This window comes from Miscanthus floridulus, chromosome 7, assembly GCF_019320115.1.
Source record: "Miscanthus floridulus cultivar M001 chromosome 7, ASM1932011v1, whole genome shotgun sequence".
In the NCBI taxonomy this organism is placed as follows: Eukaryota; Viridiplantae; Streptophyta; class Magnoliopsida; order Poales; family Poaceae; genus Miscanthus; species Miscanthus floridulus.
The window spans coordinates 21911765-21937584 of NC_089586.1; the positions used below are offsets into that span (position 1 = coordinate 21911765).

The following is a 25820-nucleotide window of genomic DNA, read 5'->3' on the forward strand; positions in this document are numbered from 1 at the left end:
TCGGATGGGGCACGCAACATAAGCGAGGCAGAGTGGCATCCGTGTTCGGGACGGGACGGACGGAGTGGCAGCCGCAAGGCAATGTGGTGAAGGGATAAGTTTTTTCCCTGTTTTTTTAGAATGGTTGGGAGCGAGGGCGAGTGGATGAGCGGTCGTTGGGCTGCGTCACGGCTCACCATAGGCACCATCCGGACGGACGGACGCCTTATACCCAGCGTTACCGAATTAAATACTGCCGACCTAATCGATGACAAAAGTATATATTTACAGATTTTTTTTTTACTTATAGACGTTTATTATTGTACTAGATATATGTCCGTGCGTTGCACGACGATCACAAATTTTAGCCCACATAGTGTGGCTTGCAACTTAGATGAACATATTAATTAAGAAATGTATGAATTTAATTACATTAAAACATAAAGCATGTTTCATAATCTTTATCACCTATATCACATAGATCCGGTTTATAGAAGCCTAACAAATTTGTTTTTACTTTTTTTAATACTTTTGCAAATAATGATCTTTATCGCCTATGACCTATATCTTATATTTCATCAGGCAATGGATCCTCTTCCTCAGTACCCATTAACTCACTGCATGATTTTAGATGATATACATGATACGTTTTATTGTTTTTTTTAAAAAAACTGATTAGCAATTAAAATTGAACCCAATGAAAAAAGGTATTACCCTGGGATTAGACCTGGTAATGGTTGAAGTCCAAATCCAAACTAAAGAAATCTAAGGCAGGAGACTCCTCATGTATTATGTATTGGTGTGAAGTATTTTATTTTTTCCATAGTACTTGACGTTATTGGTGTAAAGTGTATTGGTGAAGTTTCTATTTCACAAAGTCGATCCATACTCTAGCGGTGTTTTTTTCCGTGCATGTTTGCATGTGGTCATGCAATGTTTGGAATATGCCCGTGCGTTGCAACAGGAGAAAAAAGTACTGAAAAGTAGGGGTTATGCACCGGGGCTTTCTTGGGTAGAAACCGGACATCGAAAAGTTAGTGGAGGCTTTGGGAACACCGATGGCGAGGACATCCTCCTCGTACGTCTTGGCCACCTTCGCGTATTTCAGTTCTGCCTTTGGCACGTTCTCGGTCATCGCCGAACCTATATTCATGCAACATATGCGAGAATGATTTAACACACCTATAAACAAAGCACAACGCAGCAAGATTCATAACATTTATGAATAAATCACATTTTTATGAAGCTAACAAAACTGATTTGATATTTTTCTGTTTTTTTTTCTATGATTTTTAGTGAATTTTGCAATATCTTTGTTTTTTTATAAAAAAGAGAAAAATAAAAAGAAAAGAAAAAGGCTTGTATGGGTTTGATCTAGCCCACAACAAAGTCGGCCCAACTGCGAGGATTCAGCCCAGATTTAAAAAGAAGCCCACTAGAAGGACCATTCGGATCTAGACATTTTACATCAGGAACCTCGATCTATTTTAAAAACTATTAAAGCCTTCTCACCTTTCTTTTCTCTCTCTCATCTTTACATCTGGAACCACGTATTTCTTTGTGTATTCTCTTGCCCACTTCTAATCTAACCCCAGTTCGCAACATACACAGGAGAGCAATACCGTTTTTTTTTCGTGGGGGCGGAGCGAAGACGGGAGAGCAGACGATAGCCTTAGGAATATTTTAGGTATAATATAATAGTAGAGAGTAGAGAAAAGTGATACGGTCTGACGCTGACCGGTTGCGCGCCTGCCCAGCCCGACCACAAGATGCACGAGACCCGTGTGCGACGCGTCCAGGCGGGTGATTCCACACTACCGCCCTGCGCACGCACACTTCTCAGAAGGATCGGAGACGAGCAGTGGCCAGTGGCCGCTTGGCTCTTCCTGCTGCACTGCATTGCTCCGCTCACGTTGGTTTCACACGATTCCACGAGGCCATGGTCCATCTTTCTTACGCACTAACAACACCGGGGAAGCAAAAGCACCGGTACTAGGTGGAACCACCCCATTCTGCAGCATTTCATGCAATTGCTTCTCGATTTCAGTCTTTTGCATTGGAGAGTAGTGATACGGTCTGACGCTGACTGGTTGCGCGCCTGGCATCAAGTTGATTTGGTGATCTGCAGGTCGAGTAGGAGGGAGCTCTGTAGGTGTTGCAAACAAGTGATCGAACCTCTCGGATCAATTGTTGGATTGGCTCTGGGGTTCCACCGCTGTCTGTTGTTCATCCGGCAAGACAGTGACTGGCGGCTCACTATGAAACTGAATGCAGCAAGATAGTCCACCTGTCTTTATCAACCCCTGCGGATCGCGCACTCCCTGCAAAGCGACATGACACCCTTTGTGCGTGATGCGCATCTCTTTGGTGCTATAATCAACCCACACTGGAGTACTGGACTAACAGCTTCGAGCCAATCCTCTCCGACACTCATATCATAGCACCTCAGAGCTAAACACGTGCATCCGTGCAGAATGTATGTCCTTGCACCCACCAACGAAGGGCCGGCACCATCTCTGAACAATGTAACTGGCCTCCATCCGCCACTTTGAATTGTGCTGATGGGCAAGACTCAACTGACAGTTTTGTCAGTGTTTTAGACCGGTAGATATTTGGTTCGTCGGGAATCCTACTGGGTGTGAAGAGCAATCACAATGGACACGGGATTTATACCGGTTCGGGCCCTCGTGATCGAGTAAAAGACTTACGTCCAGTATTATGTTCTCGGCGAGTTCGAGATTACAATGTGGCTAAAGCCTAATGAGAAATGAGATGATTACAACATAGGACTAGCTACCTATTTATATCTGGGATCAACTTGCCCTACAAGCTAAGAGTTGCGTCCTAATCGGAATCTTGGCGTAATCTTCGTGATCTCCTTCTTGGAATAGGGTGCCGTGCGTCGTCGGGTCTTCCTCTTATCTGGAATCGGTGTTCAGTAGTCTCCGGTAGTCGGGATACCGGGGGTATGGCATCAACAAGTTTCAGAGTTTAGGCCAATCGGTTACTGATAAATGTACCGACACTTTCTGAGTTGACCAACACCAGCACTTGTTGTTTCCCAATTTGAGCCACCAGCTTCAATGTCTGACGTCGCCCTTAATGCTGCGGATTGAGACATTACATTGTCTTCAGCAGACAATATCTTCGTTGGGCTATCCTCTGAATCCGCAGCACTTTGAATCTCCAAGGCATCCAATAGCTCCTCTAATACATGAAGAGGAATCTAAGCTGGGCAAGAGTGATTCGGACCCCACTTTCCACCGCACATGAAGCATAACCCATTTTTGCCATACTGTTTCAGAGTCACCAACTTATCATCTGTTTCAGACTTGGTGGGCTTCAGTTTCAGTTTGTCAGAATCCGGAACCTGCTTCTCTGAAGAACTGCGGTCTGGATTCTTGAAACTAGTATGGCCAAAACTCTTGGGGCATGTCGCAGATAGCTCCTCCTCCTAGAGGAGAGCCAGGGCGCTGGCCGTATCAACATCTCGCGGCCGATGCAGTGTGATGGTCGAACGAATCTCCTCTTTGAGGCCTGGCAGAAAGCGGGTGACGAAGTATACGTCATCATAGGCGGTGTTGTATAGCAGGATCCCGTGCTCCAGAAACATAGCCGTGACCGGGTGTGGCGGCGAGGATCCGAGGATCCCGGCGCCGACATCCCGGTTGCTGTGTGGATGGTCGTGCCCATGGGGCGTTTCCGCGCTCGACGTCGCACGCCGTGTCGACGTTGAGGGCATGAGGTTCAAATCGAGCCATCCTGTTGGTGGAGGTGGCCGAGGATGAGGACGCAGAGGTGGACCCGGCGGTGAGCGGGGGTCTCCAACTGCGTCATCACATGGGACGTCGTCTCCGTCGTCTTCTGCAGCAAAGTTTCGAATGACTTGTCTGCGGAAGAACGCCGTGTCTCCAGCATGCTTAGCTTGGCCAAGGTGTTCTTCGTCATCTCTTGGAACCCGGCGAATTATTGCGTCGCCATGGTGTCCATGGAGGTCTTCAGGGACTCGATCGATTGCGCCATCTCTTGCTGTAGCTTCGTCAGCTTGCGTTTAGGTTGATCAGGTACACGAGGAATCACCAGCGAATGGGAAAAAAAAATCCAATCGAAAGGCTGTTACCAATTGTAACGAGATTAGTTCTTTGTTTAGGTTGATCAGGTAATGGCTGGTCCACCTTGCCATAGAGTCATTTCCATCCGTATGGATATCAACCCAACCAGATGTACCGAGGAAGAGATGAATAACATGAAGAAAACGATTACCCCCAAATCCCATGCATGTTCTACTCCATCTCTCTCTCCCCTAATTAAGGCCCAACAAACATCTCGTTGTCGACCGACTGATCCCGGCCCAAAGATGCGTGTGTAAGTGTTGTCACTCTCATGAATGTGCCATTTTTTTGCAAAGAAAATGAGTGTCGCTTCTTTCCGAAATGGAAACAAGAAATGACATATATACACATCTCCTTGAATGCGCGCGGGACAAGAAAACTCTCAGGTCCGTACGGAGTGCAAAGCTGAGCATTTTTTTCTTTCCCAAGCATGATTTGCATGCAGAGTTCATCCAACGCTATAAGCTGAGCATTTTTTTCCCCTCTCTTCGCTTCTTCCTATTCTTGACAAAGCTCTCCATGCTCGGCAGCAGACACGCCCAGCCCAGTGCCAGACCGCTACTCCTATATAACCACGGAAAGGCACAAGTGCACAAGACATTGCTTGCCACGATATATATACTAATAATAATCGTTAGCCATGGACGCTACTAAAGTTGCAGGGTGCTTTAGGGACAGGACCATCCTCGTCACCGGCTCTACTGGCTTCCTAGCAAAATGTACAGCCTGCAGAGTACTCACCATATATTTGATCCAAGTTTCTTCATGTCTTGCAAAATAAATTGACAAATTGCTGCCCAGTTAATTAATATAGTACTCCCTCCATCTCCGAATATAAGGCATGCACGTATTTCAAAAATCAAACTTTGTTATCTTTGAATAATAATTAGCATAATTATATTAAAAGTTGTATTACATAAATAGTTACATTAGAATTGCATTTAGAAATACTTTCTAATGATCAAACTTTTAGTCCCTATAACTTATACTCCCTCCATACCTCAATTAGTTGTCGTTTAGGACATGATTGTGCTTACCAAGGAGTAATTAATTAGAGGGTATTTTTCCCTGTCTGCCCCTATTAAATACGGTTGTGGATGCAACCTATATGAGAAACAATCATGGTTCAGACTAGCTAGTGCAGTGAGGCTAACGCCCTGAGGACAAGGGTGCGGGTTCGATCCCTGGCAGCCACATCTTTTTTTGCTGTCACTGGCGATTTTGCATGGCACTGTTTCTGTGCAAGTGGCGTTTGTGTTTGTGCTGGGCCTCGCTGTGAGTGGCAATTTTGCATGGCGCTCGCTGGGTCGGGTGTGGGCGCGTTGCTGCTCATGCGCGCGCGCGTTTTGGCCCGTGCACGCTCTCGTTTTTGAGGACCGCACCAAGTATATTATAAGAGAAATTATAGGTCAAAATACGTTTTTGAGGACCGCACCAAGTATATTATAAGAGAAATTATAGGTCAAAATACGTTTTTGAGGACCGCACCAAGTCAAACCGCGCCTTATATTCAGGGACGGAGGGAGTAGTTGATATATATGCTGAGATACATATATACATACATCATGCATGCAGTGGTGGACTGGTGGTGGAGAAGATCCTGCGAGTTCAGCCGGACGTGAAAAGGCTCTACTTGCTGGTGCGGGCGCCGGACGACGCGGCCGCCAGCGTGTGCTTGGTGCTCCACGAGGTTTTGCGCTATGTACCTACAAACCTTGCATTTTGCATGCATGCATTTCCAGAAACTAAACTAAATCTGCAAAATCATGCATGCATGCATGATGGCTGATTATTCAAATATGACTCTTGTTTTGTCAAACTTAAAAAGATTGTAGGTAAACAACTCTTCGATGTCCTGCGGGCAAGACACGGAGCTGATTTCCGCTCTTTCATCCAAGAGAAGACATCCCCTCTAGCCGGGGACGTTGCGCATCGGAATCTTGGACTTGAAAACGCCCGAGCTCAGCAATTGTTCCAGGAGATTGACATTATCATCAATGGAGGCATGGAGCTGCAACCACCAATTTTAACGAGAGGTGCGTGCATGCATGCATGCGTGACCTGGGATCGAAATACGTAAACTAATGGTGTGTTTGATTGAGGAATGAGGTGGTGCATCATCTTCTTACTCCTCACTTTTTTATTTGGTTTGTAGAATGGAATGAGTTGATTCATCACCATATCATTCCTCATAAGCTAATAATTAGTATATGCATGAGGTGGGTTGATTCCACCAAAATTCATAGGATGAATTCATGATGCATCACCTTATAAAGCATGGGGCAACTCCATGAACCAAACACACCATAAAATCACTCATCCATCTTGGTCGTTGGATCACGTACGTACGTCTGATTATAATGCATGTTGCATCTGTACACGTAGGTATGATGTTGCCTTGCATGCAATACCTTTGGAACCGCGCACATATGCCAATTTGCAAGGCATGCCAATTTGCAAGGCAATGTTCTCACCTCAAATTGCTCCTTCATATTTCTACCGGTAAGTCCTCACGCGTATGATCCACATACCTATAGAAGTGGAGTATATACTAGTACTCCCTCCTATCAAAATACATGCTGCTTATGGTAAGATTTGGTCAGACCTTAAGAACTACTACTTCCATCACAAAGTAAATAGATTTCTGGAGTTGTACTGAGTCAATAACTTAGATTTGACCATATATATAAAAATATCAACACCTATGACACTCAACAAGTATAATGTAAAAATATTTTTCACTAATGTTACTAATTTGGCGCCATAAATATTCATGTTTTTATATGTTTATTCAAACTTAGAATAGTTTGACTTAATTAGAACCAGCTTTATAACTTAAATTATTTTGGGACAGAGGGACTACAAACATCAATGATGATTTTTACATTTCTTTTTGTTTGGTGGCATGCAAAACATATGTAGATTTATATTGGAAATACTTATAAAATCTTACAACTTTGAAGGATTCTACGAATAAATTCTAAAAGATACTAATTGTAAAAAATATGCATCAAAAAGACCATACAAAAGTTACCCAGATTCGTGAAAATTGAGTGCAAGTTACAACCCGGTTGGTGGACTAGTTACACTAGTAGAAAACAGACCTTTTGTCTCGGCACCATTTTCGGAGTTACTCCCGGCATTTTTTGAACTCGGGAGTGAAGGAGATTTAATCCCGGCTATACCCTCGAACCGGGAGTAAAGGTCGCTGCCCAACGCTGCTGGCTCAGCATGCAAACCTTTAGTCCCGGTTAGAGGCTATAACCGGGACTAAAGATCGACATTTAGTCCCGGCTAGAGCCACTAACCGAGACTAAATGTTTAGTCCCGGCTAGAGGCTTTAGACGGGAATAAATATTGCTCTTTGTTCCTGGTTATAACCTCTAACCGGGAATAAAGCTTCCGCCAGTAGTTATTAAAATAAACAAATAGTTTTAGTTTATTAGTTTCATTTATATTCTTTTCTTAAGTATACTTTGATTTTTAGAGTCTTTTGTTGAAAAAAATAGTTTTAGATTTTAGGGGAAAATTATAATTTTCACACATAAGTTTTTAAGTTTTATTTTATCGTATTTCGATGCAAAATTCTAGTGTTTTCAATCTATAATTCACCGTATTTCGTCTCACGCGGCACAAAGAAAAATGTAATAATAAAAATAATTATCAGAAAAACCTAACATCTTGTGTGGACCCATATTTGGGGGGTAAATGACTACCGAAAAAAATTTCAAGCCATTTCGACATAGGCGGAGTCGACCTGCTTCACGGAGATATATAGAACCTTTCGTCGAACCCTATCTATACACCTAAGTTCTCTGAGATTCTGAGGTCCATGTGCTTTCTAGTGTCGGATTGGTCTCAAACTTTTTCTCAAGACTGCAAATGCCCTGTGTGAAGCCACCACCAAGTTCGAGATTTTTCTGAGCTGGTTTGGTGCTTTTTGCACTTTAATTGAATTTCTGCGCGAATTCACCGATTAATTATACGTTGAACTGAGTCCACCCCCGAAAAGATCCGGAATGGTGCCAAACTTTGCCAAATGGTCTCTTGTGCCCTAGGAGACAAATATTTGTGGAGGTTGATGCAAAATTATATTGTTTTGAATATGTAATTCACCGTATTTCGTCTCATGCGACACAAAGAAAAATGTAATAATAAAAATAATTATTAGAAAAACCTAAGATCTTGTGTGGGGCCATATTTTAGGGCGTAAATGACTGCCAAAAAAATTTTAAGCCATTTCAACATAGGCGGAGTCGACGTGCTTCATAGAGGTATATAGAACCTTTCGTCGAACCCTATCTATACACCTAGGTTCTCTGGGATTCTGAGGTCCATTTGCTTTCTAGTGCCGGATTGGTCTCAAACTTTTTCTCAAGACTACAAATGCCCTGTGTGTAGCCACCACCAAGTTTGAGATTTTTCTGAGGTGGTTTGGTACTTTTTAACTTTAATTGAATTTGCGCCCGAACTCACCGATTAATTATACAATGATTAATGAAGAACCTAAAGATTTACGTTACAATTACGTGAAAACTAATTTCCTGTCGAAAACCAATAAATTTAATAATTTCAATTAAAGTCTACATTTTTGTATTAACAAAAATAGTGAGTATTAGTTACATTATGTTCAACATTTATAATAAAAAACACAATAGTTTAGGTCACATATTTTTTTGTGTGCAGTAAATGAAAATAAAGTTTATTACTTTTTCTAAAAAAAATTATTCCTAGTATTGAATTTACTGCGCAAATAATAAGACTTAAATATTTAAATACAAAACATATATAAAATAAACTGATCTGCTTAAAAGTTGGCGGGAAATGAAAATGTAGCCCACCTTTAATCCCGGCTCCTGCCACCAGCTGGGACTAAAGGTGGGCCGCATTGGGCGGTCCGCTAAAAAATCCTTTAGTCCTGGCTCCTTCCAACAGCCGGGACTAAAGGTCCCCCCTTTAGTCTCGGGCGGTGGATGGAGCCGGGACTAAAGGTCCCCCCTTTAGTCCCAGCTGGTGGCAGGAGTCGGGACTAAAGGTGCTTTAGTCTCGGGCGGTGGATGGAGCCAGGACTAAAGGTCCCTCTCGTATAAACCGTCACCTCCCTTCTCTCTTCCTCCTCATCGATCGTCTTCGTCTTCAGCGCGTCCTCAGAGCTCCGTCGCCGCCAATTCGCCTCCCCGGCCACCCCCGACGCCGCCTTCCTCACCAGAGGGCACCCCGAGGCTCGCCCACCTCACCGGAGTAGCCCCGACGCCGCGCCCGTCACCGAGGAGCCCCCGGCCACCCCCGACGCCGCGCGTGCGCCACACCGCCCCCGACGCCGCGCCTTCTTCCTCATCGGAGGGCATCGTCCCGACGCCCCCGACGCCGCGCCTTCCCCGTGACATCCTATTGCTCATAAGCTCGATCATTTTCCCAGTCGTAGCCCAGTCACGTTGGAGTGTGTCTCGCCGCCGTGGCCGCCATGGCTGACGTAGAGCTTCCTCCGGTGTGTCTGCTGCTGTTCTAGGTGTCGGGGTAAGTTCGCGGGGTGGTGTTGGTCATGCTAGTGCGGTCCGCCTCGCCAGAGCCTCGCCGCCGGTGAGTTTGGTCGGCCAGAGTCGGCAGCACCACCGTGCGCTCTGTTTAGGTCGCTGACATGCGGGGCTGGGTCGTCAGTGAGAGAGAGGGAGAGAGAACAGGGAGATTTCTTATTTTTTGGATTTTGAATAGTGCAGCAACTTTGGAAATTCATAGGAAAATAATTACAGCTCCAAAAATTCTAAAAATTTGTGTGTAGCTTCTGTATATATTCTATTATGGTTTAAAAATATGAAACTTGAAATTTGAATAAATTTTTAATGTTCAAAAATTCAGTCAATTAATTGATAAATGTAATTTCCATGATTTTTGTAGGCCACTGTATAACTCCAAAAATTATGAAATTTGTTTTGGTATACTAATTTGCCATGAGGAAGCTTACATAAAATTTTGAGGTCATTTGGAACAAGTTCATTTCGAGCTTATTTCCAAATTAATTAAAAAATGGATAAAAGCAAACCCTAAGTGTTAGGTTTAGGGTTTGATCTTGTTTTGGTCATATTTCATGCACCATAAAAGCATCATGTTTACATTATCATCATGTTGAATCATATGTTATTATTTCATGTAGAATCCAAGAGTGAACCGATTCTAGTTGAGCAAGTTATGGAAGAATCCCCAGTTATCTCGGGATTCGATAATTGTGGTACTGATCCGGAACCCAAGATCATCAACGAAGGCAAGCCCTAATTTACACACACAGCATGGTCTCCCCCAACCTAAGTCCAATAGTACAATCACCAGACAAGCATAGTGCTCTAGGCGGCGGTTATGATGGGGTAGAAGACATGGCTGCATCCTCACCATCTCCAAGACGGTCTCCACCACCGCCACCACCGCCTCCAAGGCGTTCCCCAATGCCGCCTTGAAGGTCTCTAACACATGTTCCCCCACCTCCAAGGCGTTCCCCAACGCCGCCTCGAAGGTCTCCAACGCCTGTTCCCCCACCTCCTCCCATGAACCAGGGAAGACAGCTGTAAACAAATAAGCCATCTGCCCCGTCGGCGAAGACGACCAAGAAGGCCCCCGTGAAACCAAGGCCAATTCCATAGAAATTGCCTGGTGAAATGAGTAAAGAGTAGTTAGATGACGAGGTTAAAAAAACCATCGAAGCATTCTTCTCAGGCACAGGGAAGAGGAAGCAGCAGGAGCAGAAGCACTTCCACCTACCTCCAGCTAAACTAAGGCGGATGGTGGAAGCTGAGTAGAAAAAGAGACGGCAAGCTCGTAAGCCCTCGCCACCATCAGACTTTGACCGCACTCTTAGCAAAATAATCAAGAAAGGTACTAAAGCAGGGAAAACTGTTGCACAACTCGAAGAACAAGAATTGCAATCAGTCCCTCCTCTAGTTATTGCTAATGAATATGGTTCAAACATAGATATGCTAGATATGATGGAAATACCTGCTGATAAAGAAGTGGATATGATGGAACTTGCTAACTTTTATGCTATGAGAGGTATCGACCTTGGCGATTTCCTCTTTGAAAGTGCGCCGGTAGCGGATGAATGGCAGAAATATGAGCATGGCAGGAGTCTATGGAATCCTAAGACCATCAATGAACTGGGTACACAATTGTTCAAGCTAAACACCTTGTACCTCGACGCGTGTCACTAGAAAGAGTTCTATATTTCTGTCAGAATCAAAGGCGACCATTGGTTCCGTGGCGATGACGTTATGTACATTGAGTTTGCTGAATTACACCAACTAGTCCACCGGAACTCTCTCGACAAGACTCTCATCAGCTGCTATTGTCTGTAAGTGATTCTTTCTACTAATTAATAATAAGTCGCTATGTACGTACATGTCTGTGTTTATTATCCTCACTCTATATATATGATGCAGGTTTGAGATGGGAGAGTGCAAAAAAGAGGGTGTACTGATATTGGTTTCATTGATCCACATATCGTATTTAAAAACCCTAAACCCCATCCAACATGGAAAGTAGAAATGGAGGCCAATATCAAAATGTTCTTAGAGAAGCAACGTGACAAGAAATGTATACTCTTCCCCTACAACTTTAGGTAAGTGTTCATAATGTCGACGATCGTGTATCCATATATATATGTTCACTGTACCTGTTAGCTAATTAATGAGTGTTAATAGACATGGCAGTGAACACTAGATATTGATGGAACTCGATCTAGAGAAAGGTCATCTAGGCATCTGGGACTCGATGAGAAAAGAGCAAAAAGAGTTCCAAGAGATGATAGATATTATTCAGCGATAATTGCAGTCTCACTAGCAAAACTATTCTAGTCTCTCTGCATGCAAATTAATGGTCCAAATATTTTTTATGTTATTTGGTAGCTATTGGGAAAAGGTCTGTCAGGAACACCATATGAAACACAAAGTGCCATTGAAAGTAGTGCTATACAAAGTAAGTACTATATACCTACCTTAGTTCAATTTCCCTATGCTCGGATGATGACGAATCTTTTTCTCGTAAAGTGGGTTCTGCTGTAGCCCCAGGGGACCAATCTCTGTGGATACTATGTTTGCGAGTTCATGAGAGTGTGCTAAAAAAGAACTAGTCTAGAGGAAAAAAGGGTAAGTGTACACATATATATATATTCTTCATACATATATTTATATATATATATATATTCGTGATAGATACAATTTATTTATCATTATTCTTGATACACACATATATATATATACATACTAATATACTTTTTCTTTATCTCATATCTCAAATTGAAGACTCATTGGTTGAAGGAAAAAAAACCCTGGACACACACCATCTCAAAGCAATCCAAGAGACAATAGGTGGATTTCTGAATGATCAGGTCTTAACTCCCGGCGGCGAGTTTTACTATGACCCAAATATGTGATGATGAAAGCCAAATTTCATATTGATCCAAAGAACATGTGATGATGAAATGTACAATTAATGCAAACTTTACATGTAACGATGAAATGTAATATTATGTTTTAGTTTACTTTTACTTGTGTTGCTTGCGTGCATTGATCGAGCGAAAACTTTACAGTACGCGTGCGTATACGTATATTACTTTGCAGCGAATAATGCGTATTCAAAAACCAAATTAAAACAAAAAAGAATCATCAATTGAAATAAGCAGGAAAAGAAAAAAAAAGACCCTTTAGTTCCGGTTGGTAATACCAACCGGGAATAAAGGGGCCAGCCCAAGCGCTGGCGTGGCTACCTTTTTAGTCCCGGTTGGTATCACCAACCGGGACTAAAGGTCTACTTCTATTCCCAGCTACTAACCCTTTATTCCCGAACTCCTATTCCCGGCTGCGTAACCGGGAATAAAGGGGGTTGGCAGTCGGGAATAGAAGCCCTTTTTTTACTAGTGTTATATGAACTACTTGCTCTGTCCCACGAAAGAAGACTTCATAGTACTCAAAATTTGTCTCACAAAGGAATATAGCACTGTCTTAGTATTGACTGTTAAGTACTGGCCATCAATAGTTGTGAAAGTCATTTTGCCTTGAGAAATAATGTGTTCAACAAATCATATAGTGTCTTTCGAACAAAAGGAGTATTAGTAGCTTTCAAGTGGGGTTCTTACATAGGTTTCTTGAACATACAGCTTATATATCCGGTTTCGGATTGCAAAAAGGCCAACTACTGGAGAAACCACTCTAGATGGGTCAACAGCTAAAGAAGGGTCGCCACTTGGACATTGAAGCAGAGCTTCAGTTAGCCAATGAGGTCAAAGCAAAACTTATGAAGGACCACTCTGGTAGTGATAGCTCACAAAAGTTAGAAAAGGTAGCCATGAAGGAACTTGGCTTCAAGAGGTCTGCACAAATCTGCCTATCAATAATCATGTGAATTAGTAGTATTAGCACATCAACTTATTCATTAGCACGATTTAGAATCTTATGTCATATTTATGTTATATGAGTATTAAAATTCATTAATAAATTTAGTATGTACAAGTAATTAAAATTGATTGTCTTCACTCTCTCTATCTCCCTACCAAATACCCATATGGTTGTAATAAACTTACTACTTACTTTATGTGTCCTTTCATCCTTTAGATTGCACCTTTGTAGGTGTTCAATATGTATTCATTTGAAATCTTAGTTTAGTTTGTATTAGCTCTTATGTCATCATTTTTCTGACATAACAAATCCATATTATAGTTGTTTCAATTTTTTGTCCATGCATTAAGCTTAAACTCTAGTATTTATTGCATATTTTATTCAAAAATTTTCTTTTATAATTTATTGAAAATGGATTTTAGATTCTATACTTCACTCTTAGTCATTACAAATGGCATAAAAAGTTGTTTCAGTCTGCAACACGCCACTCAAGATTTTCAACTATACAAACTGTATAGTTTTACAAAAAAAGAGCATTTAAACGATATGTCATAAAGTTTTGACAAATATATAAACTTATCCAATATAAAAATACAAAATTTCTTATCAAAGGGGTTTAATATAATTTTCAATGATTTGTTAGTGTTATTGGTACACGGTTTTTTAAGGAACATATATATCGCTAATGAATGCAAATATACTTGGTATATATGGTGAGAAATAGTATTTACATTTACTTTAAATTTAACAGTGGTCAAACTGGGTCATTTTGAAATTTTCTCACTCCATCCTATAATACAATATAGTCTAGAAAAAATAGGACAACTTATAGGACAACTTAAGGAAATACTCACATGAAGCATGAACCCATAGATTAAACCCAATTAAGGAATTTCTTCTTAAATTGTGACTTTATTTTTAACAAACTTTGCCAAAACTAAGCATGAACACCACATAGAATGTCTTATATTTCAGTATAAATTTTAGAAGTCATAACACACTTTATTCCAGAATGGAGGGAGTATATAGTATACTTTATGGCTATTTAATCCTTTGTCATAATAGTTTCTATAGGTGAAAGGTTCTTGTTTGGTTTTGGTAATTGAGTGACAACCTTAGGTGGACTAATATGTGTTTGAGTGAGATACATAGGTGATTATATAGTCCACAGGTACTTGTGTGAGCAACTCATGCCATGAGGTGAAGATGGCTTAGATTTGTTGCAAGGCTCACACATGCGATGAAGGAGCTCATTGCATATGAGGCATGACATGGAGTCATGTGATCAAACGGGTGCGGTTGAATGGTGAGGCCACGTGTACGGCCAGGAGTGATCGGAAGCAGGGCCTGGCTCGTCTGGTCATAATGACCGGCGCGTCCGGTCGCTGTGGGTTTCGTCCAGTAAAGGAGTAACGGCTATTTTAGTCCTTAGGGCTATAAATAGAAGTGTTGGTCGACCTTTGATCGGTAACTAATCACCCTTGGGCCTTGGTGGCTTGTGTATGTGTGCTTGGAAGCCCTCTAACTCACTCTTGCTTAATAGTGTTTATCCGATTGAGTAAGTGATCGATTCTAGTGTGATTGCATCATGAGGTTGCATCGAGTGGCACTAGATGATCGTATTGCAAGCCGGTGGTGCTTGTTACTCTTGAAGGTTGCCACCTCCTAGATGGCTTGGTGGCTTGCGACTCTGTTGAAGCACGTGAGAAGATTGTGCAGTGCTCTGGAGGAGGATTTGTGAGGCGGATTGTGCTCACCCTGCAGAGATCATAAAGAGCAACTCTAGTAGAGCATGTCATTGAGCTACCCTCACTTTCGGGATAGGTTCTTGCAGTGCCTAACGTGCAGACTTGATGGATGATGCTAATTAGCTGCCAAACCACCAAGTGAGCGGTCTACACAACGGGGACGTAACTTGGTGGCAACCAAGTGAACCTCAGGAGAAAATCACTGTGTCAACATTGTCTTCATCATCTTCTCAGTGGTTTGCTTTTCACGAAACACAAGCTTGTATTACTTTCATTTACATTGTGCTTGTGTAGTTACTCTTGTGATTAGCTTAGCTTTAGTAGCTTGTTAGTTGCTTTCTTGCTTGTGTAGCATAGAAGTAGCTCCCTTGCGTAGCTAATTTGGTTTTAGTAACCTTGTTTATCCATATTGCTTAGTTTATGTAGCTAAGTAATTTATGCTTTCTAATTTGGCTTGTGTAGCCTTGTTATTGAGCATTGCTAGTAAGCTTAGGGGTTTTGTGCTTTAGCTTCACTAGTTGTGTAGGAGCTCCCTTGGTTGTGTGAAGTACTAGTGCATAGGTTTGTGTGACCTTATTCTAGAATTGATTAGGTGAGCTCTAACTAGACCGGCACCTTTATTACCTCTTTAGGATCTTTATAAGGTGCTTGTGAACTTAGATAGAGGGGTGTAGTCTTGGCTAGACCGATAGTTTTAATTCTGCATTTGTTTCAGTTAGCCGACGTGATTAAGTTTTAAAAAGGACTATTCACCCCCCTCTAGTCTGTCATCTCGACCATACAACAGGTGATTTAGAGGTAGATTTAATGTATATTTTAGTTTATGGTTTTATAACATAGACATGAGTGATTTAGATGCAAATTAAAGGGATTATTCTATATTATCTTTTGTAATAGTATGGGTGAGTAATTTAAAAGCAAATTTAGAAAATATCTTTTATAATGACATGGGTTAGTTATTTAGACATAGATTTAGATGTTGTTTATGCTTTATCATAATGGCCGAAGTGGGTACTTTTTAAAAAAACACAGTTGATCCAGTGGTTATTATTCTCAATTGACTGAGCTAATGACTAGATATTCATGATTATTTTCAATTATTTAGGATTTATTCTATAGCTATTATTCTTGTGAGGATTTAATGTGAGGCTCCATTGCCATTCTTTACATGTGGGTCCTCAATAAGTATTTAGTTGAAACATAAGATTAAACTGTATAAGCTCTTATTGCATCCCTTTATGTGACAACATGAATCTATGTTTTGGCTTTCAGCTATTGTTCTTATTACTTGTTGCAGATTTTAACCCATGTGTAAGTTGAAACTATAGTGATTATCATTTATTCAAAATTTTCCATATGTATTATATTAAAATCGTGATTCTATGTTCTAGACTGCACTCTTAGTTACAAAGTGGCATAAACTATTGGTTTAGCCTGCACCAAGTGTCAAGATGTTGAATTTGCTCTATTAAGAATTGTATGTGTAGTAGTATTGTTTTACAAAAATGTAGAGTGCTTAAAATTAAATTACCATCATTGATATGTCATAATGTTTCAATCAAAATGTATAATTTCATCTAAAATAACAACTTATAAAATGTATGACTACAGAGTATTAATATAGTTTAAAGTTAATTGTCCATGTCATTGGTTAGTGGTTTGTTAGTGGAATAACTTTTGTGCTTATTGTAATTAATGGTGGTAGAAATATATAATTTAGAAACATACATACCATACTTTATGGTAATTCAATTATTTTTCTTAATAAACAATGGTATTTAGATGCATATTTGAGAAATGTTTTAGTTTATTTTTATAATGGTATAGATAGGAAAATCATATACAAATTAATGGTGTTAATTTATATTATCTTTCATAATGGCATGTATGGTTGATTAAAAAATGAATTTAGGGTTTACTTTACATTATATTTTATAATAGCAGAGGTGGTGATTTAGTTGCAAATTTAGAAGTTATCTAGTATTGACTCCAATAATGATAAAGGTGGGTAATTAAATGCAAGTTTATGCGGTATTTTAAATATCTTTCATGATGGTATAGGTGGGCAATGTTTTTAGAAAATAGAAAAGATCTAATGTTTATTATTGGTAATGATAATTAGAATCATCTTCCATATTAAAGTCCAGAGATATGTTTCTAACTACTGTGAAAATTCATATAATTTATCGCTTCCCTTAGCGCATCTCGTGAGAAATAACGTGAAGGCTCCATTGAAGGTCTTAAATTAGTAATACTAAGATTCCTAAAATTCCAGTACAATTTATTTGGCTCCACTTAACTACTTTTTATTTTTAGCAATGGTCTTCCTAGGTTTGCATATGTATAAGATGCAGAGAGATATACTAATAAACAGTGTCTTAAAATTGAAGGGCTAAGTATTTTGGGTGGCCTAACGCCTATGCATTCACTAAGGCTATGGGAGAGATGTTGTTTGGCGCCTTGAGAGGAGACCTCCCTGTTGTCATAGTACGACCAAGCATCATAACAAGCACTTTTCAAGATCCGTTTCCTGGATGGATAGAAGGAATCAGGTGTGTGTTAGATTTTGATAATGTGCATATATATCTTTTGCACATGCATGCTTTTATCATAAATAATCATCATTAAAGTTGCCCTACGAAAAGAAGGATTTAATATTGCTACTTTTGGAGAATAAAATATACATATTACCTCAGTTGAAAAAAAAACACATGGGTACAATATGTTGATTAACTAGTAGAAAGCGCGCCCTTGCGCGCGTGGACGAAGAAAGCGTGGCAGGGATAGAAGGAAGCACAAGCCCGTCATATTAGTTCGGAAAAGTTTGAAAACCCACATTTTTTACAACTAATTTGTGCTAAACTAAACTAAGCCTGAAAAGATTTATGAAACTATTAAAACAAATTATGTTTTTAGTTTTTTTTATGCACAATCCAAAATTTCCAATTCTGGGGTGTGACATCCAACAACATATTTTATAGGGAGGAGGGTCAGTCAAAAGCGATTAAAAAGGAGAAATAGCAGGCTATCAGAAAAAAAAAGTTTTCAAAAGGCTTTGAACAAATTAATCGCAGGAACTACCATATGATCATGTGTTACAATGGAATTACATGAAGAAACAAAATGGATTACCTCTTTTAGAAGCCTAAAATATTGTCTAAATATATGGACATCTTTTCTTTTGAGATAATCATGACAGCAAAATGTAATACTAGGATGCATGAGCAGGCTTCAATCTGTAGACACATTAATGTATCAAGCTGCTAGCTATAACCATCCTAAGCACTGGATAGAGCTGGTCGAGTTACTATTTTTGAACAAACAAATAGACTGCAATTCAAGCAATAGAAAATACAGTATTGAAGGGGAAGAAATCAGTATGCTGTAGGCCAGCAGGAACACAATTTCTCTGTCGCTGCAAACTAACTACAAATAAGGGAATGGGGTCGTAAGCTTCAACATGAATCTGCTGAAAATGGAAAACACATGGCATAATGTACTCCTATCAAGTTTAGAGGCTGTTAACTAATTTAGTTAAGAGTTGAAGAGGAAATCGTAAGAAATGTTGTGGTATTGCGAAACTGAAGGACATTTTAGTAGTCAATCTGAATACTCCACATGAGCACAATTAGGAGAGATGGAGAGGAAATCGTAAGAAATGTTGTGAGTTGTACCTTGAGGAGCACAGGAAGCACCATGATGGCAATCTTCACACACCATTGCTGCAATAGATAGGGCTAAGGTCAATAGGATTGAAATCAGCAGCAGCAATATACATCTAAGTAGATACTATGAACCTGGAACTAATCAATGCACCACAGTATCGATATTTTGTTTCCACTAATTAAAACCTGTTTAGTGTTAGCTATCTGGGTAGCATGAAAACTATGGAGAAATAATAGCTATGGAAGAGCCGCTCTTTTTAGCATCCTGACATGCCACTAATCCTGGCAATCAAATAATCTTAGTGAGTATCCCACGTGTTGGCACTGGTCGATGCAGGGGCAGTATTTAGTGCTGAGCGTTTTTTTATAGCTGCATGTAGCATGCATATCTGTTTCTAATATTATGGAAAACATATATTGATGGATATGCAGAATCGAAATCATCTATTTAAAAAAAGCAAACACAGTCACATGAGTTCCAGTAAAAGGCGATAGTTATTGCCATCGAAAATAGGATGAATAAAAACAGCTCCTTGTCCCCATTGTTTGCTCAGTATGAAATATGTGGCAAATGTGTTATATGAATCAAGCAAAAAGACAGTCAGTGTACGTAATTGTGGATACTATGCAAACTAAAACACATATAAGAATTACCTCATGTGCAGTGGGTTATAAGAAACAGTCTTGCACGCATCTCAGGAAGTCATCTTTGCAATGTAATTGATGATTTTGTAACTCTAAATTTCTGGTTGCAAACAAGGGCAGAGAAGTATAAATCATTCCATTGGAAGTTGCATCACCTCTGAAATGACAATCCACACAGCTTAGTCAGCAAGTTCAGATATTCCTAAAAACAAATATGTAACCATAGTGTGCTTTTGAGATGAGAAAGTAACTGAAACCATGCTCTGCAATTATGAATGCAGTCTGCAAAGCAACAATAACTGAATCTGGCATATATCATCTATATATGTAGGAACTGAACTTGAGAGCAAGAAGAATGACAATTCAACTGTGCGAGAGAACAGTTCACGTTATCAAATTCAGTAACACAAGCCTCTATCTTCGAATGGCGAGAAAGGGCTCCAACCACCTCTTTCTGGTTCTGGTAAAGGCAGAGGTCTATAAGATTCTGGAGCTGTACAACAAAAACTAACAACTGAGTTAAATGAACCATCATTCTCACTAACATGTACTGTATAGCAATGTATAAATGACAACCACACCATTTTGTGAAATCTGTTTCCCCCCCTAGAAAATGGGAAATGTTGAAATGATGTAACAGTTACCTGCCAAGAATAATTAGAGGCTTTCCTCTTTAGACGGAGGTTCACTGTGCAATTCTTTTTTCATGCAAGGAGTAACTGGTACAAAGGATGGGAATCTATTATGAACCAATTTAAACATAACCATGTAAGTAGCGGAGAATAAACATTATGGTTGCGAAATTTCTGACACATACCAGAGAAAATCTGCATGTGCTAGCATGGATTCAGAGAGGACTACAGTGCCATTAGTAGCTAATCTTAGCCACGCCACATCTCATACCTTGCTTCATGTACCTCTGTCAGCATGGAATCAGAAACTCAAACAAAAACATCATATGAAAATAGGAAAGGGCGACTGAATAAGAGCAATAAGCCATACAGATTCAGTGCCACTCCTTGCTGTTTCTAGCACCTCACTCAAAAGAGCTATATCTGCCAATATGTATAGAGATAACACATTTGGCGTCAATTTTAGGCACATAACCAAGCAAGGAGCACAGTCTAACGAAATCAGGAAGCAGGATCTGGGGAAGAAGGTACCGAGCGGGAGAGGAGGGTCATTACCGGCAGATGGAGCCGCTGAGCTGAGCCGATGCCGTCTCCGCCGGCGATGAAGAGGCAACACGCTAGGGTTTCCTATAGCGCAGCAGACGTAGAGCAGAGGGATGAGGCAGCGCGGGGGGCAGCCATGTCGACGACCATCGGTGGGGACCGGACGCGCGTCGCCATGGCTGGTGGGGGCCACCGCCGGTGGCCACGCGCGCACGGCGCCGTGCCGCGGTCAGGGGGCACCGTCGCGCGCTGCCAGCGCCTCCCGCAGGGAGCCGGCGCTACAGGGCCGTCCGGGACGACGCAAGGCCGGAGGAGGAAGAGGAGGAGCGGCCGCAGCCACCGCGGCGGTAGGCCAAGGGCGCTCGCGCCGCCTTGCTCGCATCGGGTCTCGGGAGGGAGAGGAGAAAACGACGGTAGAAGAAGAAGCCTCTGGAACGACGAGAAGCTGAAGCCGAGTATTTATTTGTGTGCCTGGATTCTGAGAGAAGCCGAAGCAGGACGAGGGAAGGTGGAGAAGGTAAAAAGGAGCAGGTGGAAGCTGCTTTCAGTAGAAACTGATTCAGTAAATCATGGCCGTATAACTCGAGATCTGACGGTGGTAAATAATTCGGGCGACGTGGCCGGTGTCTCCTTCTTTGAGTCCTTGCGGGCTTGTATGGGTTAATACCTCATCATAATACATTGGTTGCAGGACAATAGATGTCTTTATTGCTGGCACCTACGAGCAAAGGATTCCATGTTTCATTGCTGGTCCAATACTTTATTCGGTTAGTGATCATATGGAATAATCTGGTTGTATAAATAATTAAGAAAACAACCATATTGGAATAGTATGTAAACTTAATTCCATGAAAATGCATGCTTAAATTTGATAGATTCCAGGAGACATGGTGGTGAATATGTATCATGGTAGCGATGGCAACTCACTACAATGATGTGGGAACTCAAGTAGTTTACCATGTGACTTCTGCGCTCCAAAACCCTCTATCATGCAATCTTGTAGAGGAATCAACATATGCCTACAGTTTGACGAATCCTCATGCGAGAGATGACAAGAAGACCACTAAACATAAAAGGCCTCTATTGTTTAGTAGATATGTGTATTTCTATACATATATGGTTCTAGCTTATAAAACACGATTGCAGGTACACAATTCTCTTCCTTCCTTTGATATCTACAGTTAAAATTTACCAATAATAAAATATCCTTCATTTAGATGATGTGGTGATCGCTTGAAAATATCTTCTCATGAATAGGTACTTTATGTAGCGAATTGTTTGTTACTTTGTGGGCGCCTCACAGAATACCACAATAAACTCAAACGAAGCTTAAATTACTTGATGTCTGTGGCCAAATTCTATGCTCCATATATCTTCGTCAAGGGATCGTGAGCTTTATTCAAAGCTATCCTACTATCAATTTTATTTCCCCCCGAATAGACAAGCAAGGTCCATAAAGTTTATTTTGCTTACATTTGAATATGAGCTGATGATTAAGTCAATTCGAATTCACTCTTGAGTCGATATATCACCTTATATATGAGTCACTGCATTGCAATAATGATCTACCAGGTTTCAAAAGCTAAAATTTAGTGTTTGCAATCAAATATTAAAAAATATGTCTATAGATATGATCTACCTATGTGATGTTGATTGAGCTTTAATTTGTTTCTCTTATATTGAATCTATGTGTGAAGCTTTGATAACACAAACCTGAGAACGTTGTGGGAGACAACTGGCGAAAGGCAGGGTGATGGATACATATTTAACTTTGATTCCAGTTGCATCAACTGGAGGATGTATTTGTTCAACACCCACATACCAGCTGTTCTCAAGGTGGCTGCAGACATGAAGAAGCAAGGCAGAGCATGAAGTGCATTGGTCGATTCTAAAGGAGATCCTATATAAAACTATACTAGTGTTGTTGCCCGCTATATATATTTGAATCCTAGACGTATAAAGTTGCTCTTATGTCTATCGGGCTGCATCACTTCAGCCGTCGGATTGATATATATTACCATGGATATACTTGTAATATCTATATCTGTACAACTATAATAAGACCATAAGGTTGTCCTGCAACCGGCTTTACTATCGTCCTACCGATCTACAGCCCTCGACTTAGTTAACATGCTTAAAAACCGTGTTAACTTCTTCACTGACACCATTAGTTACCAAGTGGCACACATGGAATAGTTCAAAAAACAATACGAGACATGTACGAATATTATATTGAATATTTTAGGTTCTAAATAATATTAAAAAAACTACGAAGTTTTAAATCTTGCCAAGCACTACAACTTTAATATAGTGTGTGCCTCGATCGAAGGTCATTTGAAACATTCGTAAATTTAAATTTCAAAATTTAAGAACTTAATATAATACACCTGGCCTTCTAAGCAATCTCAAATGAAAAAGTCACCGACTAGAAAGTTTTAGAATTCGTTGATTTCTGTAAAATTTGTCTTCATTTAATATCATTTGAAAAAGTAATAAATTTATTTATTTATTCAACAACTATCTTGTCCAATGTTGCCACTAACTTCTATACCAACTCCTATACCAGCGGTATCGAGTTGTTGTTCTAGGGAAAAGGACCTTGTGTAGCCTGTACTTTTTACCGTGACTCTCTCTAACCGGTGAGAATTAAATACCGCCGACCTAATCGACGAAAAAAAGTAGTAAAAAACAAATTTAAAAAATATAGAAATGAGGCCAAATATGCTACGTGGGCTTAGGATGCACACTAACGGGCCAAATAAATGAACTTGATAACTAATGTAGATATCTGGGCTGAGGTGGGGGGCTTGGCGGTTGGCGTGGCTGGACGCTGGAGCGGTGGAGGTGGAGCCTGCCTGGAGGAGCGTCTGGCGGGCGATTTCCCTGCTCCGCCCGGCAAGCCCCAAGGGGCAAGGGGAAGCGCGTCAGTCACGCCGCGGTCCCCCGGCGCGCTCCGCTGGCCGTCTGCCACACGCTCGCGCACGGGACTCGGTCAGTCTGGCCACTGGCCACTGGCCACGCACGCGGCGTGCGATTGCGAGTCGTCGACGCGTTCGCCGTCTCGAGTCGTGTGGCTCCCGGGCCGGCTAGCCTTCGGGCTGCAGAGTCCGTCCCACCGACCACCGGTGCACGAGACCCCGGGCGGGCGGGTGATTCCACGCCACCGCCCTGCTGCGCACGCACATGCGTTCTCAGAAGGATCGGAGACGAGCAGTGGCCGTTCCTCCTGCACCGCACCGCTAACGTTAGTCCCGTTATTCGACTACTTCAACGATATTTTTCAACAAATAAATAGTATTTTTCTTTCGCAACAAATTAGTACGTGCATCAAATTTCATGGATGGCTTCACACGATTCCACGAGTACCGGACTACCGGTTCATCCGTGCCCTAGTATAGTAAGGGCTGTTTGTTTGGTAAATTTTTAGCGAAATGCTACTGTAGCATTTTCGTTATTATTTGGTAATCAGTGTCCAATCATAGTCTAATTAGGCTTAAAAGATTCGTCTCGTGAATTTCGTCTAAACTGTGTAATTAGTTTTATTTTTTATTTATATTTAATACTTCATGCATGCGTCTAAAGATTCGATGTGACGAAGAATCTTTGAAATTTTTGGCAAAATGAAGTGAACTAAACTGGCTCTAATATCAAATTCGAAGGTCCCCGCTGCAACCACTACCTCGAAACGAGCGGCCAGGGGATCGAGAGAAGGCTGGACGGCCGGTGAGAACTCCTGGATGACAGACGACAGCGACCTATTCTTCCCCCCTTAAAAATCATGGTTGAGAGAGCAAAAGCATCCAGAAGACCTTCTTGCCGCCGAAGCTAGCACACACGGTCCACATGTGGGTTTAGTCCCGACTAACAACGTTGATGTGTACGCATTAGGCACACAATTAGCAAAAGAAAATATCCAGCCAATGCCTTGGCCCCCACCACAGCATCATCCCAGACCACATGAGTGTGTAATCAAATCAAATCGGCTTTTGTTAATCGCAACGAGAGGCAGCCAACCACACGATCTCTTGGACCCTCGCTCGTACATACTCCTATTATCAGTTATAATAATTAGCGAGGAAAAGAACAAACAAACGTCGCCCACATGTTGTTGCTACATTTTCTCAGTCTATCTCGGAACGGCCCGGTACAGTGCAGGTGCAGCGGATGTGGGCCCGGCTGGATCAGAAATGAATTCAGGAGCACTCGGGCCATCCCTCCTCCTGGTCCTGGGCGTCCGCGGTGGGGCCGGCGGCCGGGCGGCTCGCCGCGCGCGCCATCCACGACGCGACGGTGAGCACCAGCCTGGCCGGCACGTGCGCGGCGGCCTCCAGGCGGCGGAGCAGCGCGGCGTCGCCTCCATTGCCGCGGCACGCGGCGGGGGCGACCTCGGACCAGAGCGCGGCGGCCATCGCGACGCGAAGCGGGACGCGGGCGGCGGCCACGCCCCGGCCCAGCGAGCGGAGCGCGGCGGCCGCCGCCGCGGCGCGACGGCGCGCGGGTCCCGCCGCGAACCCCATCCGCTTGGCCCACCCCTCCAGCACCGCCTCCGCGCGCGGCCGCCGGCGCGCCGGAGCCCGCTCCGCCGACGGCGTCGACGTCGCCGGCGCCGGCGCAGCGGCGGTTGACTCCGCGGAGTCGGCCGTGGAGACGCAGGAGCTGCTGGACGCGGACGACGCCGACGACGCCCCCCCGGAGTCGGCGCCGGCCGGGGAGTGCGGCAGGCGGCGCCTCAGGTGCCTGGACGCCAGGAAGTTGGCGCCGTGCACCTTGGCGTCGCAGCGCAGGCAGAGGAACGCCGAGTCCGCGGCGCAGTGCACGGCCGCTGCGCCCCCGCAGAGCTCGCACCGCGTGCCGGTGCCGCGCTTCCGGCCCGCCGCCGCCGCGTCAACAGCAACACCCATTCCCGATGCCTTCCCGCTTCCTGCCTGCGTCCTCGGTCTTCCCGTCGGACTCCGTAGCCTTGGTGTTGGTCGCCTCGTCGTAGTCGCCCAAGCAAGCAAGCAAGACCTCCGACCTCCGCGCGCGGAGCTGGTGGTGTTCGGTGGATGATGAATGGATCGCCTCCCTCGCTCGCTCCCTCCCGATCTCGGGAGCACCGGACGCCACGCGGCCGGCTTTA

General features: G+C 42.5%; 1 protein-coding gene and 1 pseudogene across 1 annotated transcript; one reads left to right on the top strand and one right to left on the bottom strand.

Annotated features, from left to right (window-relative positions):
• Positions 1–4731: 4731 nt before the first annotated feature.
• On the top strand, positions 4732–22573 carry LOC136462800 (alcohol-forming fatty acyl-CoA reductase-like; annotated as a pseudogene).
• Positions 22574–24667: 2094 nt separating this feature from the next.
• On the bottom strand, positions 24668–25602 carry LOC136462801 (B-box zinc finger protein 32-like). Its single transcript, XM_066461848.1, has one exon. The coding sequence runs from the start codon at positions 25600–25602 to the stop codon at positions 24895–24897; it is 708 nt and encodes a 235-aa protein (XP_066317945.1). The 3' UTR covers positions 24668–24894.
• Positions 25603–25820: the final 218 nt, after the last annotated feature.

What these genes read in the sequence shown, in the direction of transcription:
- LOC136462801 (XM_066461848.1), bottom strand. Translation starts at nt 25,602, where the DNA reads ATGGGTGTTGCTGTTGACGCGGCGGCGGCGGGCCGGAAGCGCGGCACC.